Source organism: Contarinia nasturtii, unplaced genomic scaffold (genome assembly GCF_009176525.2).
Source record: "Contarinia nasturtii isolate CC-2019 unplaced genomic scaffold, AAFC_CNas_1.1 Cnas_scaffold_187, whole genome shotgun sequence".
Classification (NCBI taxonomy): Eukaryota; Metazoa; Arthropoda; class Insecta; order Diptera; family Cecidomyiidae; genus Contarinia; species Contarinia nasturtii.
Window position 1 is genome coordinate 8,365,477 of NW_022197544.1, and position 22,405 is coordinate 8,387,881.

A 22,405-nucleotide genomic window follows, 5' to 3' on the forward strand; every position below is an offset into this window, starting at 1 on the left:
CAAATCACTTAAAAATTACTTACTTATTATTATTGATTGTTTTACGATTATTTTTCGATTAGTTTCGATTATCGTCATTTACATTCATACATTAATTGTAATATATGTATTACGTATGGGATTTTCAAATGACGATGATGAAAATTGAATCTATGAAAGATAGAAAGACAGAGTGTGTGTGTTTGTCGATTATTTGTCGATTATTTTAAATTAATTCTTTTCTTTTGTGATTCTCCCCTTAGGTAAGGCCGATGATAAGTTGGCTCAAATCGATTGGGATACGTGGTTGTACTTGACTGGTCCATTGAAAATTGTTCCGAACTATGACACCAGCTACAGTGATGCCGTGAAAAAGCAAGTTGACATTTGGAACAACAATCCAGTTGAAAAAATCAAAAATCACCCCGACATTGATACCAATTTGCATGTGTGGCAATTGATTGAAATGCTCACGCAATTGGTGCAAAATCCGAATAAAGTTGAAATCACCGAAGAATGGATCAGTTTATTAGAAACGACTTACGGCTTCGTTGGAACTCGCAATTCAGCCTATTTGTTTACATTGGCCCGTCTCTATGTCAAGGGACGATTGTTCAATCGTTTGAATCAAGTGTTCAACTTCTTGAACAGCAATTTCCGTATGAAGTACGTGCGACCGATTTATCGGGATTTGGAGAAGTGGGCGGAAGCCAAACCACTTGCCATCGAAAATTTCCAAAAAGTTCAATCGCAAATGATGAAATTCTGCGCTCAATCGGTTGCTAAAGATCTTGGCATCACAATCGACATTTAAAAAAATGCATGTATTTTCTTGTACTTTAAAAAAAAATCATTGTTGCAAACCCATTTGTTACAGTTTTTAACTAAAAAGCAAACTATACAATTCAAACAAAACTCTTTCTAACATTTTGATATATGTAAATAAATATTATATATTTTTTCAAAAAGAAAACGAACTCGTGGTTTTTATTGAAAAGAAATGGGAAAATTACTCACTGGAATCGAATGGCATTTGTCTATTGGGTCACCCAAACTTGGATTTAATATCGATTAAACTACACCCGAAGAGTTAGCATTCGGTTTTTCTTTTCAATTGGACCTCAAACTACCCTAAAAAGTCTATTTCAAGACATAATTACGCTGCTGTGATGAATCTGTAGAGCAAAAGTGTCATCTTACATGAAAAATCACCCATTTTCCATATAGGTAAAAATCGAAACTTGCTAGGGGCATATAACCATTTGTAAATATTCTGTATTTGCAAAAAATTTGCGTATTTCCAAAGATATTTGCAAGTTTTTTAATATTTGTACAAATTTGCAAATATTTGTCCTGATTTACGACCTTTGTATACTTGACTGTGTAAATGCAGCTAATGAGAATATCTCATTTATCGCGAAATTAAAAAAGAACTAATTAACTTCAAGTATAAAATATTTAGAATTTTTAACACTTTTGAGCACCGTTGAGCACTGCAATGAAATACCCACTACCGTGCTAGATGATGTCGACACGAGTGACGGATTTTTAAATTTATTTGAACGACGCCATAGTACTATACTTGTGCATTACAACGTACATGTAACAGAAGAAAAACACAGTTCAAGTCCACGCTAGTGGACATAAACGATTTGAACCGTCAATGTGAACTAGATCAAGTATAGAACTTTACATAGGATCATATACGATGAATATGGATTACGCAGTCTATTTCAAAATACCGTAACCAGTGTCGACACCATTTGACATCAAAATTTTGACAGTAAAAATACGTGTTATTGTTGTTGTCGTTTCATTGCTGTGCTTTTGAGATTCCTCACATGAGCATAATAATGTCTTAGAATAGACTTTTTAAGATAGTTTGAGGTCCAATTGAAAAAAACCCGAATGCTAACTCTTCGGGTGTAGTATAAAATTTCGCCGCAACGGGCCTCTGAAGATTCGATTTTTACCTATATGGAAAATGGGTGATTTTTCATGTAAAATGACACTTTTGCTCTACAGATTCATCACAGGAGCGTAAAAATTCACCAAATTCAAACTACATGTCAAATCATCATTGCGGGAAAATTAAATTAAAAGCCAGTAAAACCTTCGAGAATTTGAATAAATATTGAAAATTGTCGAACAAAAACAAAACTTAAATCATTCCTTGATGGGATTGGACGCTGGATTAATGAATGAAACATCCAACATCCAATTAACTTAATGAATTAAACTTCAGAATGAGAATAAAAATTGTCAACAAAATTAATTCAAACTTAAATAAAAATAAATAAAATCTTTTGGGTGTAAAACAAAATAAATCTGATGTTTCTTCAGAAACTTCACATGAAATTGGAATCTTTCTCATAGGCATCACTTCAGTCATGACACTTCACTCTATCAACCAAAGTCGTTCAAAATCTAATGGTTTCTATTCCTCGCAACCCCCAATCATCCTGCAAAGTCAGATTTTATATAAAGTTTCGGGGGAAGGTTATCGTGTTTACAAATGTTTGTGTACAGCGTACAACATCCATGGATACAGTATCCATTGATATATTTTTATCTAATGTTATTTATCTTGATTCTAAAAATGTTCAAAAAACTTAATACAAAAAATATAATGTTCAACGAATCATAAAAAGATCATCAAAAATCATTCCTTGGTGTGATTGGACGCTGGATCAATGAATAAACCATCCAACATCCAATTAACTTAATGAATTAAACTTCAGAATAAGAAATGTCAACAATTCGAACTGAAATAAAAATGCAGACAAAAAATAGAATACATGTTTTTAACTGAAAATTGAAACTTGTTGATCTGTCTTGTCAAATCCAAAATGAATCAGATGTTTCATCCATCATCCAATATTTCTATATACTAATGGGATATTTCACATGAAATTTCAAATGAGATGTAGAGTTTTTATCCATTCATTCGTATTTTTGAAATCCAACTTATTTATTTATCCATAAAAAATAACTCATCCATGTATAAATTAACATCTATTCTATCCATGTATGCACTATAACTCTCCTCTATCCAAGTGGATCTCTCTCTCTCTTTCTTTTCTTCATGAATAAATTTATGATGGACGGTGGATATAACTTATCCATTAAAAAACATCCATGGATATTACTTATCAAGTCCTTTTAAAAACAAAATCTATCCATGGATGAATGGATGTTGGATAATGATGGACCATTGACAGTGAGCAATATATATTTGGTTTTTGCTCTCATAAAATTTGTATTAGTATTATTTGCAGCATGTTCTGTATGTTATTGTTTTCTTCTAAGGCCGTCATATATAATTAATCAAGTTTTCTCACCTTTAGACATTTTCCAAGTAATACATCCAGTATTGAAATAAGAAAGTTTCTTTTTTCATTTTATTGTTCATAAAATTTATAAATACATTTAAACAATCTAACCTAGAGTGGGAGCACCAACTTACCTTCCCACTATTCACGGTTGGAGCGTTCAAATAACTGCAATTTTAAGTGGGTTCGCATAGCTTTTGCTCAATTTTTAGTTCAATCCCTTACTGAGTCTTACTTACTAGCCAAATTTACGGTCTAACATGAGTATACTTTTTACAGAGAGAATATTATCCTGGAGTAGCAATTGAAAATAGTTTTTGTTTTCGCTGAAGATAAAGTGAACAAGATCTTACACAATTGAGAAAAAAGACATTTTTGACTTTTGAATTAAATTGAATTTCGTAACGAATTTTTGGCACAACAACACCAGCCGTCTCTCAGATTCTTATCATCCAATTAAGCAACATTACAGCACCATCAATCACCTTTTTATTAAAGGCAATGACGATGCCGTTAACGTTATGTCTCATTTATATGGTCCGAAGATGCTGAAAAATTTCGCTGAAAATAAAATTATCACAAACATTAATAAAGAAACCAAAAACACAGCGTCATGGACGTATTTCAAATCCAAAAAATGTCTCACTCAAAAAATACTCAATGTCATTTAACGGAAAAAATATTCAGGAAATATAAACTGATCGCCATTTTTTAGTTCCCCCTGAGATGAGACATTTTGATGAGATATTTCTTTTGTATTAGAGTCCAGTGTTTACAAGGGTGTAATTCATTGCTTACCGGTGTAGTAGTAAGGTTATGATTTGATTCCTGGTATATGCTCGATAACGTTGAGAGTTTCTTCTTCAAACTATTACTATTCAATTTCTTTGGACTTATTGCGCCTGGACAATTGGGGAGTACGAGATCATTGCTGTTGCTATTAATACTATCGTTGTGTTTGTGCGTTGTTCCAATATTATTGTTGGTAAGGCCAACACTCTTCCAATCGGTGATTCGTCGTTTGCTATTGGCATTTGTTGCATTGATTGCATTCCCGATTTTTCCTTGTGCGGTAAATTTTAAATTGCCCGTCAACCATTGCGGTGGTGGTAGTAAACGCGGACTGGAATCTTTGACTTGTTGTACATTTTGTGTGCTGGTATCATGAGCTAAAATGGAATTCAAAGTGGTGCTATTCAATGGTTTCAATGTGGCATCGATGAGATTTTGTGATCGATCACGGTCTCGATCGCGTTTGGTGATAACACCGCCAGCCCGAACATTGAATGGAATTTGATTGGTTGATTGATTTACAATGGATTTGCTTAGTTGATTGGCTTTGGGGAAGGTAATCTGATCGGAAACACCAAGCACATTCGAATGCCGTCGATAATTGAAGTATTGCTGCGAAAATAAAATAGATTTTTTTTTTCAAATAATTTATCCGTGTCAAATAATGTGATAATAATAATAAATGCATACTTGTGGTAGATTTTGTCCATTGAGTAGAAGTGCATTACTGACGGTGGCGTTATTATTGGCAGCATTTGTATTGTTGTTGTTGTAGGTGGTGGTGATGATGTTCGTGACAGGCGAAAGACGTTTATTTTGAAGCAGAGTACTTGTAAGTTCGGTAGACGTAAGCAACGATTCCGGTTGAAGCGATTGGAATGGAATTGGTGATGATGGTGGTTGAAGTGTTTGACCTTTTTCACCGCTCACTCCGTTCGATTTATTCAATTTGGCTGATAAAATTCTTGAATATTTATTACCATCCTTGAACGTTAGATTATTTATCGAAATTTGTTTATTGGTCATATCATTTGCTGACTGATTAACATCACCATTAATTGTGCTATTGGATTGTTTATTCGATGATAGATTTGCATTCAACAATTCATCATTAGCGTTGACCTTATCGTTCGCCGAATCACCATTTGACAGTTTATTTTGTGTAGTATTCGTTTCGGACGATGGTTGTTGTTGTATTGATTTTGCCACAACCGGTTGAAGTAATTGCGTTGATAACACGGAGAGGTTCACTTTATTTGGCTTTTCATTCGTTTTTTTGTCTCTTCCGCTTGATTTTTTTGGATTTTTATTTGAATCGATGTTTGTTGACTTTTTTTCATCGTTATTCCATCGTCCATTTGAACCATAGCTTGGTATACGTTTAAGTAATGGATTCACTTGCATCTCTTGTGCAAGTTTTGCACGAAGTTCACTCAAGAAATTGTCGATGAAATTATCACGCACAAATAAATCATGTTTTAAAAGTTTAGCGGTGTCGGGTCGAGCATTGCCATCCATTTTTAAGCATTGAATTAAAAAATCAATGCTGTCACGATTCCAATTTGGAAACATTTGCGTTAAGCTTGTATTTTGCTCTTGTTTCATGCCACGAAACATTGCATTTCGCATTATCAAAATTTGATGGCGTGAACTTAATTTGCCAAGAATACGAACTATTTGGAATAACTGATCGATATCACTTTCACCCGGAAATAATGGTTCGCCAGTCATCATTTCACAATATAAACAACCAATGGCCCAAATGTCCACCTCTTTGCCATATCGGTCACCAACTAATAACTCGGGAGAACGATACCAACGAGTCGCAACATAATCCTGTATATATAACATTGGAAATGAATTTACATTTTATTAATTGAAGTGAATTTATTTTCTCTGTTTACCAGAGAAGGATCCATTTTTGATCATCTTTGAGATTTTTTTCCCCAATTTGCTCATTTTGCCACAAAAAGTTTTGAAAAAAAAAAAAAAAAAAAAAAATCCCAGAAATGAGCAAAAATGGACTTAGTGTTAATGAGGATGAAGTCCTCATGACCACTGTCCCCTCTCTCAACAATATGGCACCTCTAAAAAAAGTGTTTGATGGCAAAAAAAATTGAAAATAAAGACGTGTCAACGTACCGTGAACGTTTCATTTTCCGAATATGGTCGAGCAAATCCAAAATCACATAGCTTTATCACACCCAAACGGGAGACCAACACATTTTCCGGTTTTATGTCACGATGAATCACCTTCGAAAAGAAAAATGAACGAATTCTTTAAAAGTTTTACGTGAAATCGAACAATATTTTCAACCATGCCAAAAATACCAAATAAATTGGCAACGAAAAAATAATCGTTTAAAATTCCCTAAAAAAAACTTACATCATGCGAATGGATGAAATCCAAAGCACGTAAAACTTGATAAATATATTTCCGTGATGTAATATAGCCTAGGCCTCCGCTCCTTGCCTCCAATTCCTCAAGAACCGTATGCTCTAGGTATTCAAAGACGAGGAAAAACCGTTTCTTCCGCCGAAATACTTCGATCATATTGACTAAGTTTTCATGGCGTAATTTCTGTAATTGTCGTCATTGATGTTTGTTATTCAAAACGAAAAGAAAAAGAAAGAAAAAAAAGCACAAGAATCAAGTGAAACAAAAAAGTCATTGAGAAAGTAAATTCCGATTCAAAAAACCCATTTAACAAATATTTAAATGGAATGACATTTAAAGTGTTAGATTTTAATGTCAGGTGAAATAAAGGTTGATTAACGTCATCGTTTTCATGGTTGGTGGATGTGTGCCGTGTATTAAAAAAACCCCGATAAATAGAGTAAGTACGCGATGTTACTTTCTTTAACATTAAAATATATCGTCTGCATTTCTTAGCAACAATTTAAGCATTTCGTTTTGCCTAATCCAACCTTGATTTTTATCTATTTTATATGAAGCATTTGTGTGCAGAGTGGAAAATAAAAACTTTAATTATAAGTGGATAAAGTTTAAAAAACGAAAGCAACAATAAATGGTATAGTAAACGAAAATATGTTAGGAACATTCCATGATTTTTGATGACCTTTAAGAACAAAATCCAATGCACAAGCAGCGACGGAACAACAACACATAAGGAAATTTAAAAGTAAGAAACATTTACAACAAGTTTTGTTTTTGGTTTAATTGTCTGTTGTTTTCGACACGATATAATGTTTGGCTTTTGCGAATTCAAAAGAATGAAACAATAACCATTTTCATTGCCCAATGCGGTGTGTAAAAGTGGTACATTTGTACGGCTTGGATGGTGATTAGCCCATGTCTATTGCGGAAATTCAAAAAAAAAATGGCCATTCAATGCGGTAAGCCAAAATTAACATTTTTCTTTTGATTGAGGATGAGCTTTTCATCAAGTGGCGTACAAAATACGAATTCATTGTACGTTTTGAAGTGTTGATGAAATTTTCCGCCATAATTTTAATGTTTCTATATTGTTCGATTCGTGCCGACGTGTTCATGTTGATTTGGTCATAATTGCCACACTTGGCACATTGCACATACATTTCTATCTGTCCGGTTTTTATTGAATGTCCTAAAATTAGACTACAAAAATGGCTCATCGGGGAGGGGAAAAGTCAAACACTAAACAGTCGTCATAAATCCAATTCCATCGCAATTATTTCCAGTAAGTTTTTATAAATCGTTAACGGCCAACATAAAGTATATTTTATCCACATTTGCATACACGTTTATGTCTGCGTTGTTTGCGCACCAATATGAACGGGTGGTTTTTTTTACAGCTAACTTTTATAATTCATTGTACAAACAATGTTTGTTCGGTTATGTGGGTAAATAACAAAAACGTCGATTTTTTTTCTTTCTACGCAAACACACATACACCGCACCATTAAAAATATGATGAATTGTCCTTCACTAATCAATCAAAAACGGATTACCTTTAACATTCGTATTTCTCTCAGGGCCATTTTACGCACGGTTGGATCGTCTTCGGTTTCGAGAAATTTTTTAATCGCCACATACTGACCGGAGTCACGGTGTCGACATCGCATCACCAAACCATAACTTCCTTCACCCACCACCGATATTATATCGTATTTTTCCATAATTCACGTTTCTAAATCGGCCACTTTCCAAAGGCGACACAGAAACTTTTAATTGAAACTTTCCTTTTCTGTTTTGAACGAAAGAAAAATGAGTTTATTTTGAAAATGTTCAAATTAATCGGGAAAATATCTGTAGAGTAGAATTTAGAATGGCTTACTTTAAATCCGAATTAGTTTTTTACATTATTTCAAATGTCCCTGCATTTCGTTCTTTTTAGAGATGGTTTTTCTTTGGCTTTGACACATAAAATGACGCCAAAGTATTTCGTATCGTGAACCTGCAAACAAACATCAAAATTATTTCGATTAAAACAAAGCAAACAAAACAAGTCTGATCGACAATGGTGATTTATAATTGAAATATTTATTAGAGAGAGAGAGAGAGAGAGAGAGAGAGAGAGAGAGAGAGAGAGAGAAAGTAGTTAGGCATTAAACGGGTCACGAATCGGCCGTGTTCAGCCTTCGGAAATTGCTAATTTTGACTAATCAACATTCGGTGGAATTCGATGTAATTCATTTCGGTTTCCCTTATTCCTGTTGGTGCACACACGCAATCCTAACCATTTCCTTGTATTTCTGAAGTGGCTTTTTTTTACTTGAAAAAATGCATTGAACCAGTTTTTATGGTTTTACTTTTTTTCTATTGCTTAAAGAAGGGTTTCCCTTGTTCACTCTATTATAAATTTATGAATATTATCAAATGATTGCATGCCATTTCTTGTTGGAATATTTAATTTATGTATTGTGGCTGAAGAGTCAATCATATTTTGGTCTCTTTACTTCACTCTCCCTCCCTCTCTCTCGCTGTGAAGTGAGGCTAAGGAAGTAAATCAATACACCGCCGCAGTTGCATTTTTATGATGTTCGACCGTTTTTTATGTCAAATTTTATGGCTCACGATCACAATGGCTGACCAACATCAATCTATCCGCATGCAATTCGACACACCATTTTATTTCCGCATAAAATAAATTTACATATAAAGTAATTCGTTTTCCATTCAATAGTTGTAATTAATTGGTTCTACGGCGAGACGATTAGGAGAGAGAGGATGAAATTTCAATAATTTCCTCCATGTTTTTTTTTTTAAATAATAATTCATTTCCTACATGCATAGTTACGATAATGATTTTGAATAAAAAAAACGTTCTCCCGTCTATTTCAAGTCGCCAAATCTGTAATCCGTTTTCAAAGCTTTTATGTGCACACTTATTATTTGGCTCATTTATAGTCAAAGTTGTTATTGTGGTTTATGCGCATGAGAAACACTTGAATAAACAAATTGATCTAATTTCGCTATGAGAGCACCCAAATTCGTGAATGGTGCTTGTTTGTTTGGATTTTTATTTGTCCTCAAATGAATGGAACTCAAAAACAAAATGTGTTTACTCAAGAAAACTGGCATCACAATGATCTTTACCAAAAAAAAAAAAACAATACACAAGACTTTGTTTATTTACACAAAAGGGAAAAATGTTTCGAGGTTTTTACGAATGTTCAAGGAAACGTTACTCATGGACTCTGACTCAACAAAAGGCACTTTACGCGCAAAACCAATATTCAAATAAACCACAATGTTACAATGTTACGTTGTTTCGTTGACCAGTACCAAGTATGCTATATCGATTTCTTTCGTATTACGTGCTTCATTTATGCTACATTTGTGAGTGTATGAGTGTGTATGTAAATGGTGATTTTTTCCATTTGAAGTGTTTTTCGTTCTTTCCTTTATTTCCTACTCCTTGCGTTGACTTGACCAATAAATCTCCCCATTTTGAATAAATTCCAAAGTTGCAGTGTAGGTTGAATGGCCCGAACACTTTACATTGATCAACATAACAGAAACAACTAACAAAGTGGCGAATGCAAGTTTTTGTCAACCAATTCATTCATCGATCGAATAAAAACCAAATAGTCACCAAAAAATATATGAGTTTAATATACTCAAAATGTCCACGTTTGATTCTGACGAGGTGAACGAACCGCTTGCATGAATTGAAGTAAATGGTAGTTATACAATGTTATCAACTGAAGTGGACCATAAATCATTTAATAACTCACAAAAAATCACCAACGAGATTTACCCAGTTTATCTTCAATTGATCATCGATTCGATTCTATTTTTGTATCACAAAATGATATCTATTCGAATGACGAAGATAGATAGACTCCATTTGCTCTGATTAATTTGGGTGGCCTGATTTGCAAGCGTACGCATTGACTAATGAACCATTTCATGCTCAATGACTTTTGGCCACCACTTTGCCTTATATTTTAAATGGATTCAATAATAAAAAAAACACATCAAGACCGCGTTAATCCACATTTCTAATGGGAATCCAAATGCAGACAAATGAATACGAATTACGGCTCGATAATTCATTTGCTCGATCAAAAGGAACGTGAGTATGAATGAGCGAATAAAAGTATTTGGGTTGATTTTAATGGGGTTTTCGTTCCAATTTATTACTTTAATTGCATGTATTGACTTCATGTTTTATGGCTACCACAACACACCACTCTTCAAATCTTAAAAAAAGAGTTCAATTTCTTGCGATTGAAAGAAATATGCACGCATATCGCACACTTTTACAACGAATTGACATTTAATAACCTATAGCAAAATACTTCTCACTTTCTTTGCTTATTTTGTATGTTTGTACAAAGTGTTTGTTTGTAATAATGCCCCGTTCATACCGTTGTCATTTTATTTATAAATCTCTACTCGAGTTTAAATAAAGAACTTGAATGATTTGAGTGCGGAATGAAGAGAGGCACTCGAGAAGAGTGTGACAAAGAACTCGACGGTTGCAACGAACAAATTGAAGAAAGACTCCAATTACAACGAGCGTAAGAATGTCAGTCAATAATAATAATTGTTGATTACAATATTATTTACTGGCCGACTATAATCAAACGAATCGCTTACTTGAATTATAAATATTTTCCGTATCATACGGGATTTGTTTTGATATCCAATACGTCCGGACACGTTTTCCAAGAAAACAGATTTTTTTCTTCTTTTTCTATATTTCGTTATTTGATCACACCGAGACCACCTTTGCATTTGATGATTATGGTCATTGTCTTGTAATAATACGATATTTATTCCTTCATTCGCAATGGAAATGTTTTGATTCAGCAAAAATTTGATTTCATATGCTTGGTGACATCATTTTGAATCAAGCGGTAATTTAAACGTTTTTTTTCTTATACGAGCTGCGTCCAATCATCTGTTATTCAAACACAAATGGAAACGATAGAATCCGCTTTGGAAGGGATTTGTTTATATTGAAAGTGTAAATATCATATTATTATATAGTATCTCTAAATATCATATTACAACCGACTCAAGTCCCATTAAGATGATGGAATGGTCTTCCAATCGTCTTGAAGGACGTTCATTACCCATTATTGTAAAAGTAGTTACAGTCTGAAAGCTAAATGTCTTCGAAAAATGTCATCTTAGCATTATTTTTCTGATGATGTGGCTAAAATTGGTGTGGAAATATTGATGAGTCGTTTTTTTTTTTGGGTGTTCGTTAGATTTTCTCCAATCAGACTAAAAGTTCATTCAATCCAATTGCTATTCACATAATTATCGTTCGATAAATATAAAAGCGCATACTTCCGATTTTATGTTGTCTAAAAATACCTCGAAATAATGTCATATTTGTTGTAAGAAGAAAAAAAAGAAACAAGTAAATGTTAAGTTGTTGTTTTTGGAAGGGAATTTCATTCACGACATCACCCACAAATCAAATCGAACAATGAATAATGAGTATTGTTCAATTGAATCCAAAAATAGAAATTCTATTTCATCGAAATCAATTATTAACTTGTGTATATTTGTGAAATGAAAAGAACAACAACAACAGCGACGACAATTCGCCATTGACATTTAACGATTTTGAACTTAGCAAACGAACCAATAGAATTATTGCAAATTAAAAATTCAAACAAAAAAATTATTTGTCAATCGTTTCAAATGGACGCCGGTGGAATAACGAAGGACTTAAAAGCATTCATCGAAATGTCGACAATTGAAAATGTGGTCGGAGCAGCTGCCTAATTCCGAAATCCATTTATTTGGAATACAAAAAAATAACTGAATCCGTCTGGATGAGTAAAAAAACACGCCACAAAAATATAGCCAATAAGCATTTCGTTGATTGTCTGTCATTTTCCGAATTGAGGACGTATTGCATTTTTCGTAAAATTAGAGCCCGCATTTCATATTCTTTTTTTAAGGATTTTCACAGGCAAAAGAAATAAATAGAAGAAGAACATGAATAAAAACGGGCATAAAGCCTTTTTTCGACAACATGGTAAATTGCTTCGAAAATATAAAAACGACTTTGGAGTTTATTTGTCCCTCGAAGCACACATTATTTATTTATTTATGTGTATGGGTTTTTCTATGCTTTATTTCCGTCGTCGCTCAACGACAAAATATAAAAATTTCTAATTCACATTTGATGTACATTGGTGGATAGGCTGTCGTTCGACAGGAATAAATGAACGAAAACCGAAAATATATACTCAAGGAATACATAAAATTTCAATAACATCCCATGTAACAATAACATACGGAAAAACCACTTTTCACATGCAATCCATTGAACTTTACTTGCCAACACAATATTGTCATTCGATGACAATTTACAACTATTACTTGATTTATTCATTAGCGGATAGTGCGATGTCAATGTACCTTTGGTCGGTAAATGAAATAAATGCATTCATTTTTGTGTTTGTGGATAAAAAAAAACAACTCATTTCTAATGTCGAATTGACAACATATTTTCGTGTAAATAAATTTTTTGGTTCAATATTTACAATGGACTCAAGGGAATGGATCACACAATTATTGGTCTTTCAATTTGAAAAGTGTTCAATTTGCTAGTCAATTTGTAAAGGATATATGAATGAATTTTTCAATGATATGATAACGTAAATCGTGCCAACAGAAAGCGAAACTAAGCCTGAAATATGTGTCAAAACATAATTAAATCAACTTAATGAGAATTATTTTCGATTGTGGCAAAAGAAAGCCGAAGAGAAGGAAAAAAACAAACAAACCACACAATTATTTGGTTGTAACAACAAACAATTATTTTGTTGTTTTTCCTTCCAACATTGAGACTTTTTGGATTGTTTTGCCTTCGGCTCGACGAGATAGCGAAATAAGCAACTTTTCCACGCACATGAAATGCACCAAGTGTGATTGGTGCCTCCGTAACGCAAAGTCAAACAGATAGCTAGAACTTTAGCAAATATGCCATAAATGTGAAAATACCTAGGGGCTTTTATCTTCAAATGTATACGATTTATACTCTAAATAGTGAACTATATTGCAAAATCATCTGTAATACGCGCAAATAAATGTGCATAACTGCATATATTTGGTGTATATTTCGTGTATATTTCGTATATATTTCGTCTATGGCATGTTTTTTTGTTCTCTTTTGTGCGGATCTTCTTCGATTCTGTGTAGCAATACTGTGTGTGTGTGTACACTGAAGTTTGAAATACATCTTATTCACTGGTATAGGCGAGAAATTTTAATCGTATATATGATGAATAGGACGTGAATATTGTGTATAAATTTGTATGAACGAATGATGAAAGCCCCTAGGAAAATACCGTTTGTTTTTCATTTTCATTCAGAATGAAAGCGATTGTAATACGAATATCAATGGGCCAAGGAGCATTCATACAAGGAACGAGTTACTCACGAATTTCATCAGAAATATGCAATGGTAAAATAAAAGAAATTAGATTTTCTTTGCATTGTTTATTTCAAGGAGGAAATCGTGCGTGATGCCAGATTCGAGATATTTGCGGTCAGAATCAGACGAACTTTGGTTTATAATACAAGAAATATGTGCTAAGGACGTTGTGCACTTTTTTTTTGGTTCGCAAATTCACCTTCACTCAACTTTTACACGCTTTTTTAACGAATTAAAGCCATTGGCTTTATCGAGTATGATTTATCTATCAAGAAGTGTTTTGAAAGTAATGTTATTTCTTGAGTTTTGTTTGTTTATTTCGATAGGAAAATCAATGCGCATTCAAGTTCAGTTTTCAATATATATTGCCATTTGCCAATAATTGTCGGTAATTTTATGAGCATAATTATGGTTTTGTGATAATTGTTTGTTTTAATAGTGAATTCGAAAAGGCCAACACAAACCTGAAAAACAGTGTCCTTGCTTAAATTCCGAATCGAATGGTTTAGTATCAGTTTTGCCACTTCTAATTCACTAAACTACTGCGACTCCCTTAAATTGTTTTATGACGAAGTTTCTTTTTTCTCAAAAGGATCAGTCCTCTGTTATGATTCTACACATTCGACGTTGAAATTTTAGTTTAAATTGTCAATAATATGATTTTTTTAATTCTCTATAAAAACTACACCAAAGACTATCAAAACAGACACTTCTCTTCAAAAAAAATTGTTCCGACAACAATATTAATTTGGGTTGTTTGTTACAATAAAAAAAAGAAATGTGTTGTGAGTGCCGTCGAAGTCAGCACGGCATGCGACCATTTCATTTAGTTAGCACAATTGAACTGGTATATGAAGTTTTGATATTTGACGCACGTAGCCAGTACGGTGTGTGCGGTGTATGACGTGAAACAGAAATGTTTGTATGTGATTTTGTTGTTGTTGTTCATGTTTTCTTCTTTTTTCCTTCGCTCAATTTCCATTGTATCGTTTCGTTCATTGTTCAAAAAATTTCCATGTATTTTCACAATTGTTTCGACGGTTTTAGCCAAATACGCACAAACACCTGTACACACCACCCGTACGTTAATTGATATTGAATATATGCCGATTTTACATAGAAACCGACGTTTCATTGATGGGCGAATAAAATACGGTTAGACTGGTATCGTTGGCATTGCATCCATGTGTATTTTCAAATCGAAACAATACAACAACAAAATTCAACAACAGGAATCAGTTGAGTTGAAGGCGAACTTATTCAATTCTGTGTGATATGTGGAAAAATTGCAAAAAAGCAAACATTTTGTTGCCTTCTTTTTGTGAGTCGTGTGTGTGTTTTTTTTATTTTACTTTGGCAACGACAATCGTCAAACTATCCGTGTCGTTGCTCAGCGCGTTCTACGCACAACAATGCGATCTCTTTCTCTTTCTTTTTTCATCGCAACTCTAATCAAATATGAAAATCACTTTGAATTGTGTGTGACTCATTCAAGTCAATAATGTTTGATATTGGCTTTTGTGAGGATGACAATTTCTTTTTGTTATTGTTGTTGCTACTAAAACATGTTGCCATAGTAAATTGTCTGTTTTCAAGCGGCAACGACACATAGTGGCGGAAAAGGGAGAGAAAAAAAACTAACGAAAAGCCAAAAAATAGAAATCGGTGTTCACAACATTAAGTATTTAGTTTATTTCGAATTTCATTTTACAGAATTGGATAAAAACATTCTCACGTTCGGTGGTAGACGTGGTTTGCAATATGATATCGTTTTGCGCCCCACACATTGAATTGATTACCAATTTCATTATTAAAATCTCTCACATTTCCATGAAAACAGAGCTGATATAAACAAATCTCATGGAGATTATAGAATATGCATTGGAAACAATTTACTTAACGATCAACTTCATTAGATTATCTTTTTATTATTATTGTACAGTCCGAAATGGATTTTGAAAAAAAAAAACACAAAGAAACGCTCATTTTTTTCGTTTTTTTTAATAAATAAAAATTTCACTGCTTTTGCAAGAGAAAAAGATGGAAAATAAGATATACTCTTTTCTTTCGACTGAGTTTTTGCAATATTCGTCCTTTAGAAATGGCCGATATGAATAGAAATTCAATAGAGAATCTTGTCTTTCAAAGAATATCAACAAAAGGCCTGCGATCACATGTGTAGAAAGTTGAAATCTGTGCTTTTTCCGGTTTTTTCATTTGATTGTAGAACATCTTTGTGTCTTTTATAATGGAGCTCGATCACATTTTGGAAAAACATTCATTTTGGATGAATACGTGTAAAAAAATCTTCAGCATGTACGCAATTTACCAATTGTAAAGGATTCTCGGAAATTGAGCGAACTTCCATGAATATTTGAAGCTTCAAAATTTTCAATATGAAGAAAAGACGATTACTTCAATATTGTTCAATTTGACTTTATTTTTGAAATTTTTCACTTCATACAAGTCAATAACTGTTATTGTAACATTAATCAAGGGATTTTTCTTTAATTTTGAACTATGTAACAATGACAGTTTCTTTACGAAATTTTTATCAAATGTACGTGCATTTCTTCGTATGCCAAATATAAACTATTAATTCTACTCCGACCATTTTTTGCTACGGATTTAATATTTAAAAAACAAATATTCAATTCAAATTGTTATCCATATATTTTCATTTACAGTTAAAAGGAATAAAATCAATGAAGTGCCATATATTTAAATTCATGCAACTACGTTACAAATTTCATTACACGTTTTCAATGTTTTCATTTTGAATTCTTGTGGATATGAAAAATGTAAAACCTAATCTTTTGGTCAATGTTTTCCTAGTATATTCATTTCATCATAAATTTCAGGTTAACTGTTCTGACGAGGAAATTGTGACAAAAAATAATGTCAAAGTTTTAGAAAATCGTGCATACCATTTTCAATTCTTTTTCTGGTTCAGAAGGAAACAATATAGAATTTTACTTAAAAACCAGACTTAATACCATATTTGTTGTAATTTCTCTAGCTCATAATTAGTTAAAGGACACATTTACATAAACATACTTTTCATCAACAGATGTGTCACATACATTTTTTTTTGTTTTCATCATTTAAACTTCAACTTCACTGAAGCTTTTAAGTTTCATGGTTTTTTTTTTTTTCATTTGGAAAAAATTACTTACTAACTAATGTAATATAAAATAAACGTGAACGAATGAAGTAAAAGTATTGAAAAAAAAATATAGAATGAAGTATTAAAGGTCTCTGCGGCAATAATAACCTAAATCTTGGCATTTTTCGCAGAGCAATTGTGGGTGCAACTTTGACTGATCGCTGACATCCAAGCCATCCGGTTTTTCAAGTGGACGCTGTACGACAATTTGAAGAAAATTCATTAAGTATGTGTTTGGAGCTTAAGTCTCATCTAAAAATGTTATACCTGTTTGTGTGGGTAAATCTTGATTTGACACTTGATGCATTCTTGCGCCATATTCGCCCATGAGTTGCCGCTCATCCATTTTCGTTTGCATTTCGTACACTTGTATTCGCCAAAGCATCGTTTCTTTCCTTGATACGGCGTACGACCTTCAGTCTTTCTACGCGCCTGTAGGAGCAAAAAAAAACGAATAAATTTGGAATGTTATCATTCTTGACAGGAACCACTGCATCCAAAGCAAGAAATAAACGGTGTTTGTATATTTTTTAAAGTTCTAGATCGTTCTACAAATTTAAAATGCGTGCTGCGGTCAACATTACCGCTAAGTCGACATAACCATAGTCAACAAATGACATTCGCCATTTAATCACAATCGAGACGACGGAAAAATGCGAAAGAGAAAAATGTAAGTTTAAAAACAAACGAATATGACAATTGTCACCAAAAATTAGGCGAATTTTAATACGATGTTGAAATATGCGCGAGTCACATATATCACAATGCATATTCTCGACGGGCACGTACGTATTCGTTTTTAAATGTGTTTATACAGTGTAAAATAAACATAGATTTGTGAATGCCAAAATAAGAGCGTATTTTTCACTTTGGAGATAAAGCAATTCTCTTTCATTTCGGTTTAATATGAAAGTGATAAAAATAACTCGAATTTAAGAGATTTCTAGATAAAAATACATTTACTTCAGAAATTAAGCACATATTCTATTTTTGGTGAGTTGTGTGCGTCTTTTGCGATTTGTTGTTGTTGTTTTTTTTTTTGCCATAAAAATGGAATCATCCAGAAATGTTTACACAACTTATCCAGGCAATTATGCTCTTTATGGAATTTATCACTTCGATGCAATGAAATGTGATTTATTTAAATCAATTTTTTGACGTCGAACGCAATTTTGGAACGAAAAAACATGATTCACACCGTTTACTACATTAGATTTTAGTTCATTTGTGATCGATGGAAGTACACTTACCAATGGACAGTCACGAATGAAATGGTCTTTACTAAAACATATATGACACATGTAGTCCTTTGGCACCTTTTTTCCAAAATGATAGATTTTCGAAAACAAATCCGAATTCGATGCCGCCGATGACAAATGATTCATGCCACATGTATGCTGCATTTGAGCCGGAATTGTTTGAGCAATATCACCGATTTGTAGACCACTCAAACCATTCAACAGGCGCATCAAATCATCGTTGCACGCTCCATTCAGTGAATTGTTGTACAGAGAATTGAGAGTTACACCAACATTCGATGCATTTCCACATGTGTAAAAATTTGAGGTATTTTCGTTTAGATTCGATAACTGATTGATCGACTGCGGCTGCTACGCATTAGAAATAAATTTAAAACAGATGATTTTAATAAACAGTTTTTTTTTTCGATGAAAAATTTTACTGAACTAGGATTCATGTTTGAACTCGTTTGGTTGTAATTCGATTGGAATTGAGCAAATCTTCATTAATCGTTGAAAAATTTTCTTATTTTTTTATGCTCATTTATAGTTTGAAAGGAAATTCATTATTTATTTTCGATAAAATTGAAAATGATGACCATCTGACACCCGTGTTCCAATTTGTGTAAATCGAGTCTTCAATTTTTTTTTTCATACCAAATAAGTAACGATCTAGTCTTTACTTACCGCAATCAATGAACCAGCCGAGTAGAAATATGGAAACGCCGATGATCCTGGTGCCGATGTTCCAGCGAATGCAGAACCAGTTGGTGAGCTTGGTTGGTCCAAAAAGTTGCACAAGCTCTGGAATGATGACAGTTGTGTTGGAGATAGTTGCGTGGGTGGCATTTTTCCAATTGTTTTTTTTTTTTGTTTTCGATTTATTTCGAATTCCTGTTCCGAAGTTGTTAATTTTAAAATGCAAATGAACGAGGCGATCTGTAATTGGGAACAAAAAAAAGTGTGAAAGTTTTTATTTTAATGTCATGCAATTGCGTGTGTAAGAAGCAACAAAAAAATGTCGCAATCTATTTAGAGAAAAAAACTTTCTTATATATGAATCGATTTTTGGTTCGACCGATTGAACTAAATTGAATGAGTGTATGACTAACGAATACGCATTGAGTTTCCTCAATTTGCTCCTTTTCCTTTGCGTGCAATGCACATGATTTAGTGATGATGGTGAGATAATTGGTATTGGTGCCAGTGCAAGCCTAAGCAATTGATTGCAATAACAAACATAAAACACACATATACATTGTTTTCACGTGTACACACGCGCCAAATCATCACGCATGTTTATCTTCGTTATTCAACCACTTATTTTTAGAGGCACAACAACAATCCTAGAACGTACGACGCACCAACCAAACAACAAAAACACAATTAAATAAAAAAAAACAAAAGGAAAATGGCAAATAGAAAAAAAAACAATTGCTTAGACATCATAAGAAAGAAATGGGAATATTTCACATCGACATAGTTTTTTTTTCTTTTTCAATCAATAACTGTATTCCTTTTTTGAATGACAAATTATGGAAAAAAGAATCATTTTGTAACACCGATCACAGAGTTTAATTTCTAATTATTGATTTTTTTCTTTCGAAAGATAAATACGCAAAACTGATCACGCACAACGGTATTTTTTTTGCACAATATTTGCAACAAAGATCGGAAAAGTCATATGGCTATTGAAGAAAATGGGTAAAATTTCTACACAATAAATTTGAATTTGTTTATCAAAACAATGTTTGAAAAGAAAGGATTCAGCAAAAGTTAAAAAAAACACACACACAAACCCGAAATGTGATTTGAAAATTGAAAAATGAAAGTATGTTAAACTATGTTTGACTAATCAGTGCAAAATCTCGTGAATAACTAACTAGATGTTATGATATGTGCAACCGGTGAAAGCAAACTTGAGCCTGGCTCGATCGTAACGCGTACGATTGCGGCGATACAACAACGATTTCAACAGCTGAACGAGCACACAATTATCGTGAAAAATTTGTCACACATATTGATATGTAGATCGATAAACGTTTTACCGTTTTTCACACTCACTTGTCACTGCCAAAAACGCTGTTAACCGTATGCCGCCACCATTGCGATGCCTGTTAAGTGGTTGCAACAGGCTCGTCGACAAGCCGTTTGAGTGTGCGCGTATGTGACGATTTTCAAATGACCAACGCCAGTGTATGGGTATGTGTGTGGTGTTGTTCTCATCACAGTTGATGCTGTGGAAAAGAAAAACAAAAACCGTCGCATACAATTGTTTGTAGATGTATACGATCCTGTTTGACATTGCGTAATTACGTTCATGCGGTGCTGATATATTGACAAAAAACGTATGCGACACACTGATTTAATATTGGACCTTTTTCCTTCTGTCTTTTTATTTCCATGTTTCCAATTTTTGAAGCGCAATATAAAATTGATTCGAGTTTCGATCGACAACTTTTGTGATTTTTTTTTAGGAAAACACGTGCAACAGCAGCCACTTGTTAATATTGAATTTTCAGCTTTTCCACTTTCCATTCTTTTAATCAAGACGAATCGAGAGAGGAAAAACCAAATTGAGACTAGTCATAAAGTGTTAACCCAAATTTGACACACACTTGAAATAGTTGGCTTTTATTGCATCGCGAACGATATATAGACATGTGGCATTATTTTATGGCATTCATGTGTCAACGTTTTGTTTCATATTCGTTTCAAATGAAGAAAAAGTGTCTTGATTTCTAAATGAATTACATTTTTCTACTTGACGACTCTACATCATCAACTCATAAAATAAAATTCGATTTAAAAGAGAAATTTACGATCCACAAAAATCTTCAATGGTGCAGTTACTTAGTAAATGGTTCGAGTGTTTATTTGTTGGTCAGTCAACAGTATATTCAAAAGTCCTAATATTTTATATTTTTTGTGTTTTATTTCAAAGCTAGTTTCTCATGATTTTCTCTCTTGGCGTTGATTTTTGTAAATAATAACATGTATTTACCCATAAAATCTAGACGACGTACTGTCGCTCTCCACCAAAAATTCAATTATTATTCAGCGTAGTAAAAACAATAAACATAATATCCCGCTTGATAAAAACGGCGCGTACAGACATCGAGTGCGACTCACAGCTCAATGTGTACAGCTATTTTCGAAAAACTCATGCAGAATAGAACGCGGATAAACAAAGCGCAACCACAAAATCACGATCTTATTGAGTGATGAGATTTTTGTGTGTTGGAGCCACGGATATGTGTTGTTTATGTAATTTTTGGAATGCATAAAAATGACAATGAGAAAGAAAAAATACAAAGCCGCCAGCAACAGAATGGAAACAACAAAATTTTTTTTTAAAAAAAATCAGAATATAATTAGCTCCGTGATTTAATGGCATTTAATGGGAGTTTTAGATTCGCACTCCATTCTCATTCCCATGGAAAGGAAAAAGGTTTTTTTAGAAAAAATTGAGCGTGAAATGACACAATCGTTTCGGGGAAACGTTTTATTCGTGGATTTGCTAACATGTAGCAATGGAATTTGATACAGATTCAGACCAATTCCTGGTTGAGGAAAATAAATAAATAATTTAAATATGATTTTTATGCAAAACTACGATTTACGTTTATATTTGTGGCATTTGGTAAATTGCCTATATATAGACGAAATCTGAACCAAACAATTCCGAACTGAATTATTTTGACTCCAATGTACTCTTAAATATAAGATATCACTTACATTAAATTTCTTCGGACCAATTAAGTCCATAAAATAAATGGAGAAAGAAAACACCACTCAATAAAAGTGAAAGGAAACGGATATAAACGCCAAAAAAATATAAAAATCGAGAGAATGTGTTTCAAAACATAATTTTTTCTCATTTAATTTCGTTTCGTGTGTGGCAGTCACTTTGTAATCGGCGCGAAAAAAAAACTTCAGCTGATTCTGTATTGCCAGATGCAATCCATTCCAATCATTAATATGTGTGTGTACTGCCATCTTTTTCTTTTTCATCGAAATTTACAGTTTCGTATACGTAAAGATACG

At 33.1% G+C, this 22,405-nt stretch overlaps 4 protein-coding genes across 6 annotated transcripts in view; 1 reads left to right on the forward strand and 3 right to left on the reverse strand.

The window, feature by feature from the left end:
• LOC116352054 overlaps positions 1-22,405 on the reverse strand; it is a 587,314-nt gene that overhangs the window by 134,393 nt on the left and 430,516 nt on the right. The gene's annotated exons all lie outside the window — the stretch shown is intronic.
• On the forward strand, positions 236-952 carry LOC116352109 (leucine aminopeptidase-like). The gene has a single exon (XM_031784415.1). It carries the CDS (start codon positions 446-448, stop codon positions 791-793), a length of 348 nt encoding a protein of 115 aa, XP_031640275.1. The 5' UTR covers positions 236-445; the 3' UTR covers positions 794-952.
• On the reverse strand, positions 3,429-14,775 carry LOC116352056 (cyclin-dependent kinase-like 2). Its single transcript, XM_031784309.1, has 8 exons — positions 14,419-14,775; positions 8,381-8,500; positions 8,055-8,290; positions 6,490-6,684; positions 6,246-6,356; positions 4,794-5,939; positions 4,110-4,715; positions 3,429-3,872 (listed from the first exon to the last, which is right to left on the reverse strand). The coding sequence occupies exons 3-8, from the start codon at positions 8,220-8,222 to the stop codon at positions 3,831-3,833; spliced, it is 2,268 nt and encodes a 755-aa protein (XP_031640169.1). The 5' UTR covers positions 8,223-8,290; positions 8,381-8,500; positions 14,419-14,775; the 3' UTR covers positions 3,429-3,830.
• LOC116352088 (zinc finger CCHC domain-containing protein 24-like) lies at positions 17,107-22,163 on the reverse strand. Of its 3 annotated transcripts, none has more exons than XM_031784378.1 (5): positions 22,097-22,163; positions 19,046-19,297; positions 18,371-18,730; positions 17,388-17,552; positions 17,107-17,316 (listed from the first exon to the last, which is right to left on the reverse strand). In XM_031784378.1, exons 1-5 carry the CDS (start codon positions 22,124-22,126, stop codon positions 17,203-17,205), a joined length of 921 nt encoding a protein of 306 aa, XP_031640238.1. In that variant the 5' UTR covers positions 22,127-22,163; the 3' UTR covers positions 17,107-17,202. The 3 variants fall into 3 exon arrangements, with proteins under 3 accessions (XP_031640238.1, XP_031640239.1, XP_031640240.1); XM_031784379.1 differs by lacking the exon at positions 22,097-22,163 and adding an exon at positions 20,158-20,270; XM_031784380.1 differs by lacking the exon at positions 22,097-22,163 and adding an exon at positions 20,150-20,270.

Coding starts and splice junctions, on each gene's coding strand:
- LOC116352109 (XM_031784415.1), top strand. CDS start 446: ATGCTCACGCAATTGGTGCAAAATCCGAATAAAGTTGAAATCACCGAA.
- LOC116352056 (XM_031784309.1), bottom strand. CDS start 8,222: ATGGAAAAATACGATATAATATCGGTGGTGGGTGAAGGAAGTTATGGT. Junction 4,716..4,793: donor ATGGACAAAATCTACCACAA/GTATGCATTTAT, acceptor TTATTTTCGCAG/CAATACTTCAATTATCGACG. Junction 3,873..4,109: donor ATAACCTTACTACTACACCG/GTAAGCAATGAA, acceptor TTTTATTTTCAG/CGAAATTTTTCAGCATCTTC.
- LOC116352088 (XM_031784378.1), bottom strand. CDS start 22,126: ATGGACTTAATTGGTCCGAAGAAATTTAAT. Junction 18,731..19,045: donor CGGCTGGTTCATTGATTGCG/GTAAGTAAAGAC, acceptor TCTAATGCGTAG/CAGCCGCAGTCGATCAATCA. Junction 17,317..17,387: donor AGATTTACCCACACAAACAG/GTATAACATTTT, acceptor ATTGTCGTACAG/CGTCCACTTGAAAAACCGGA.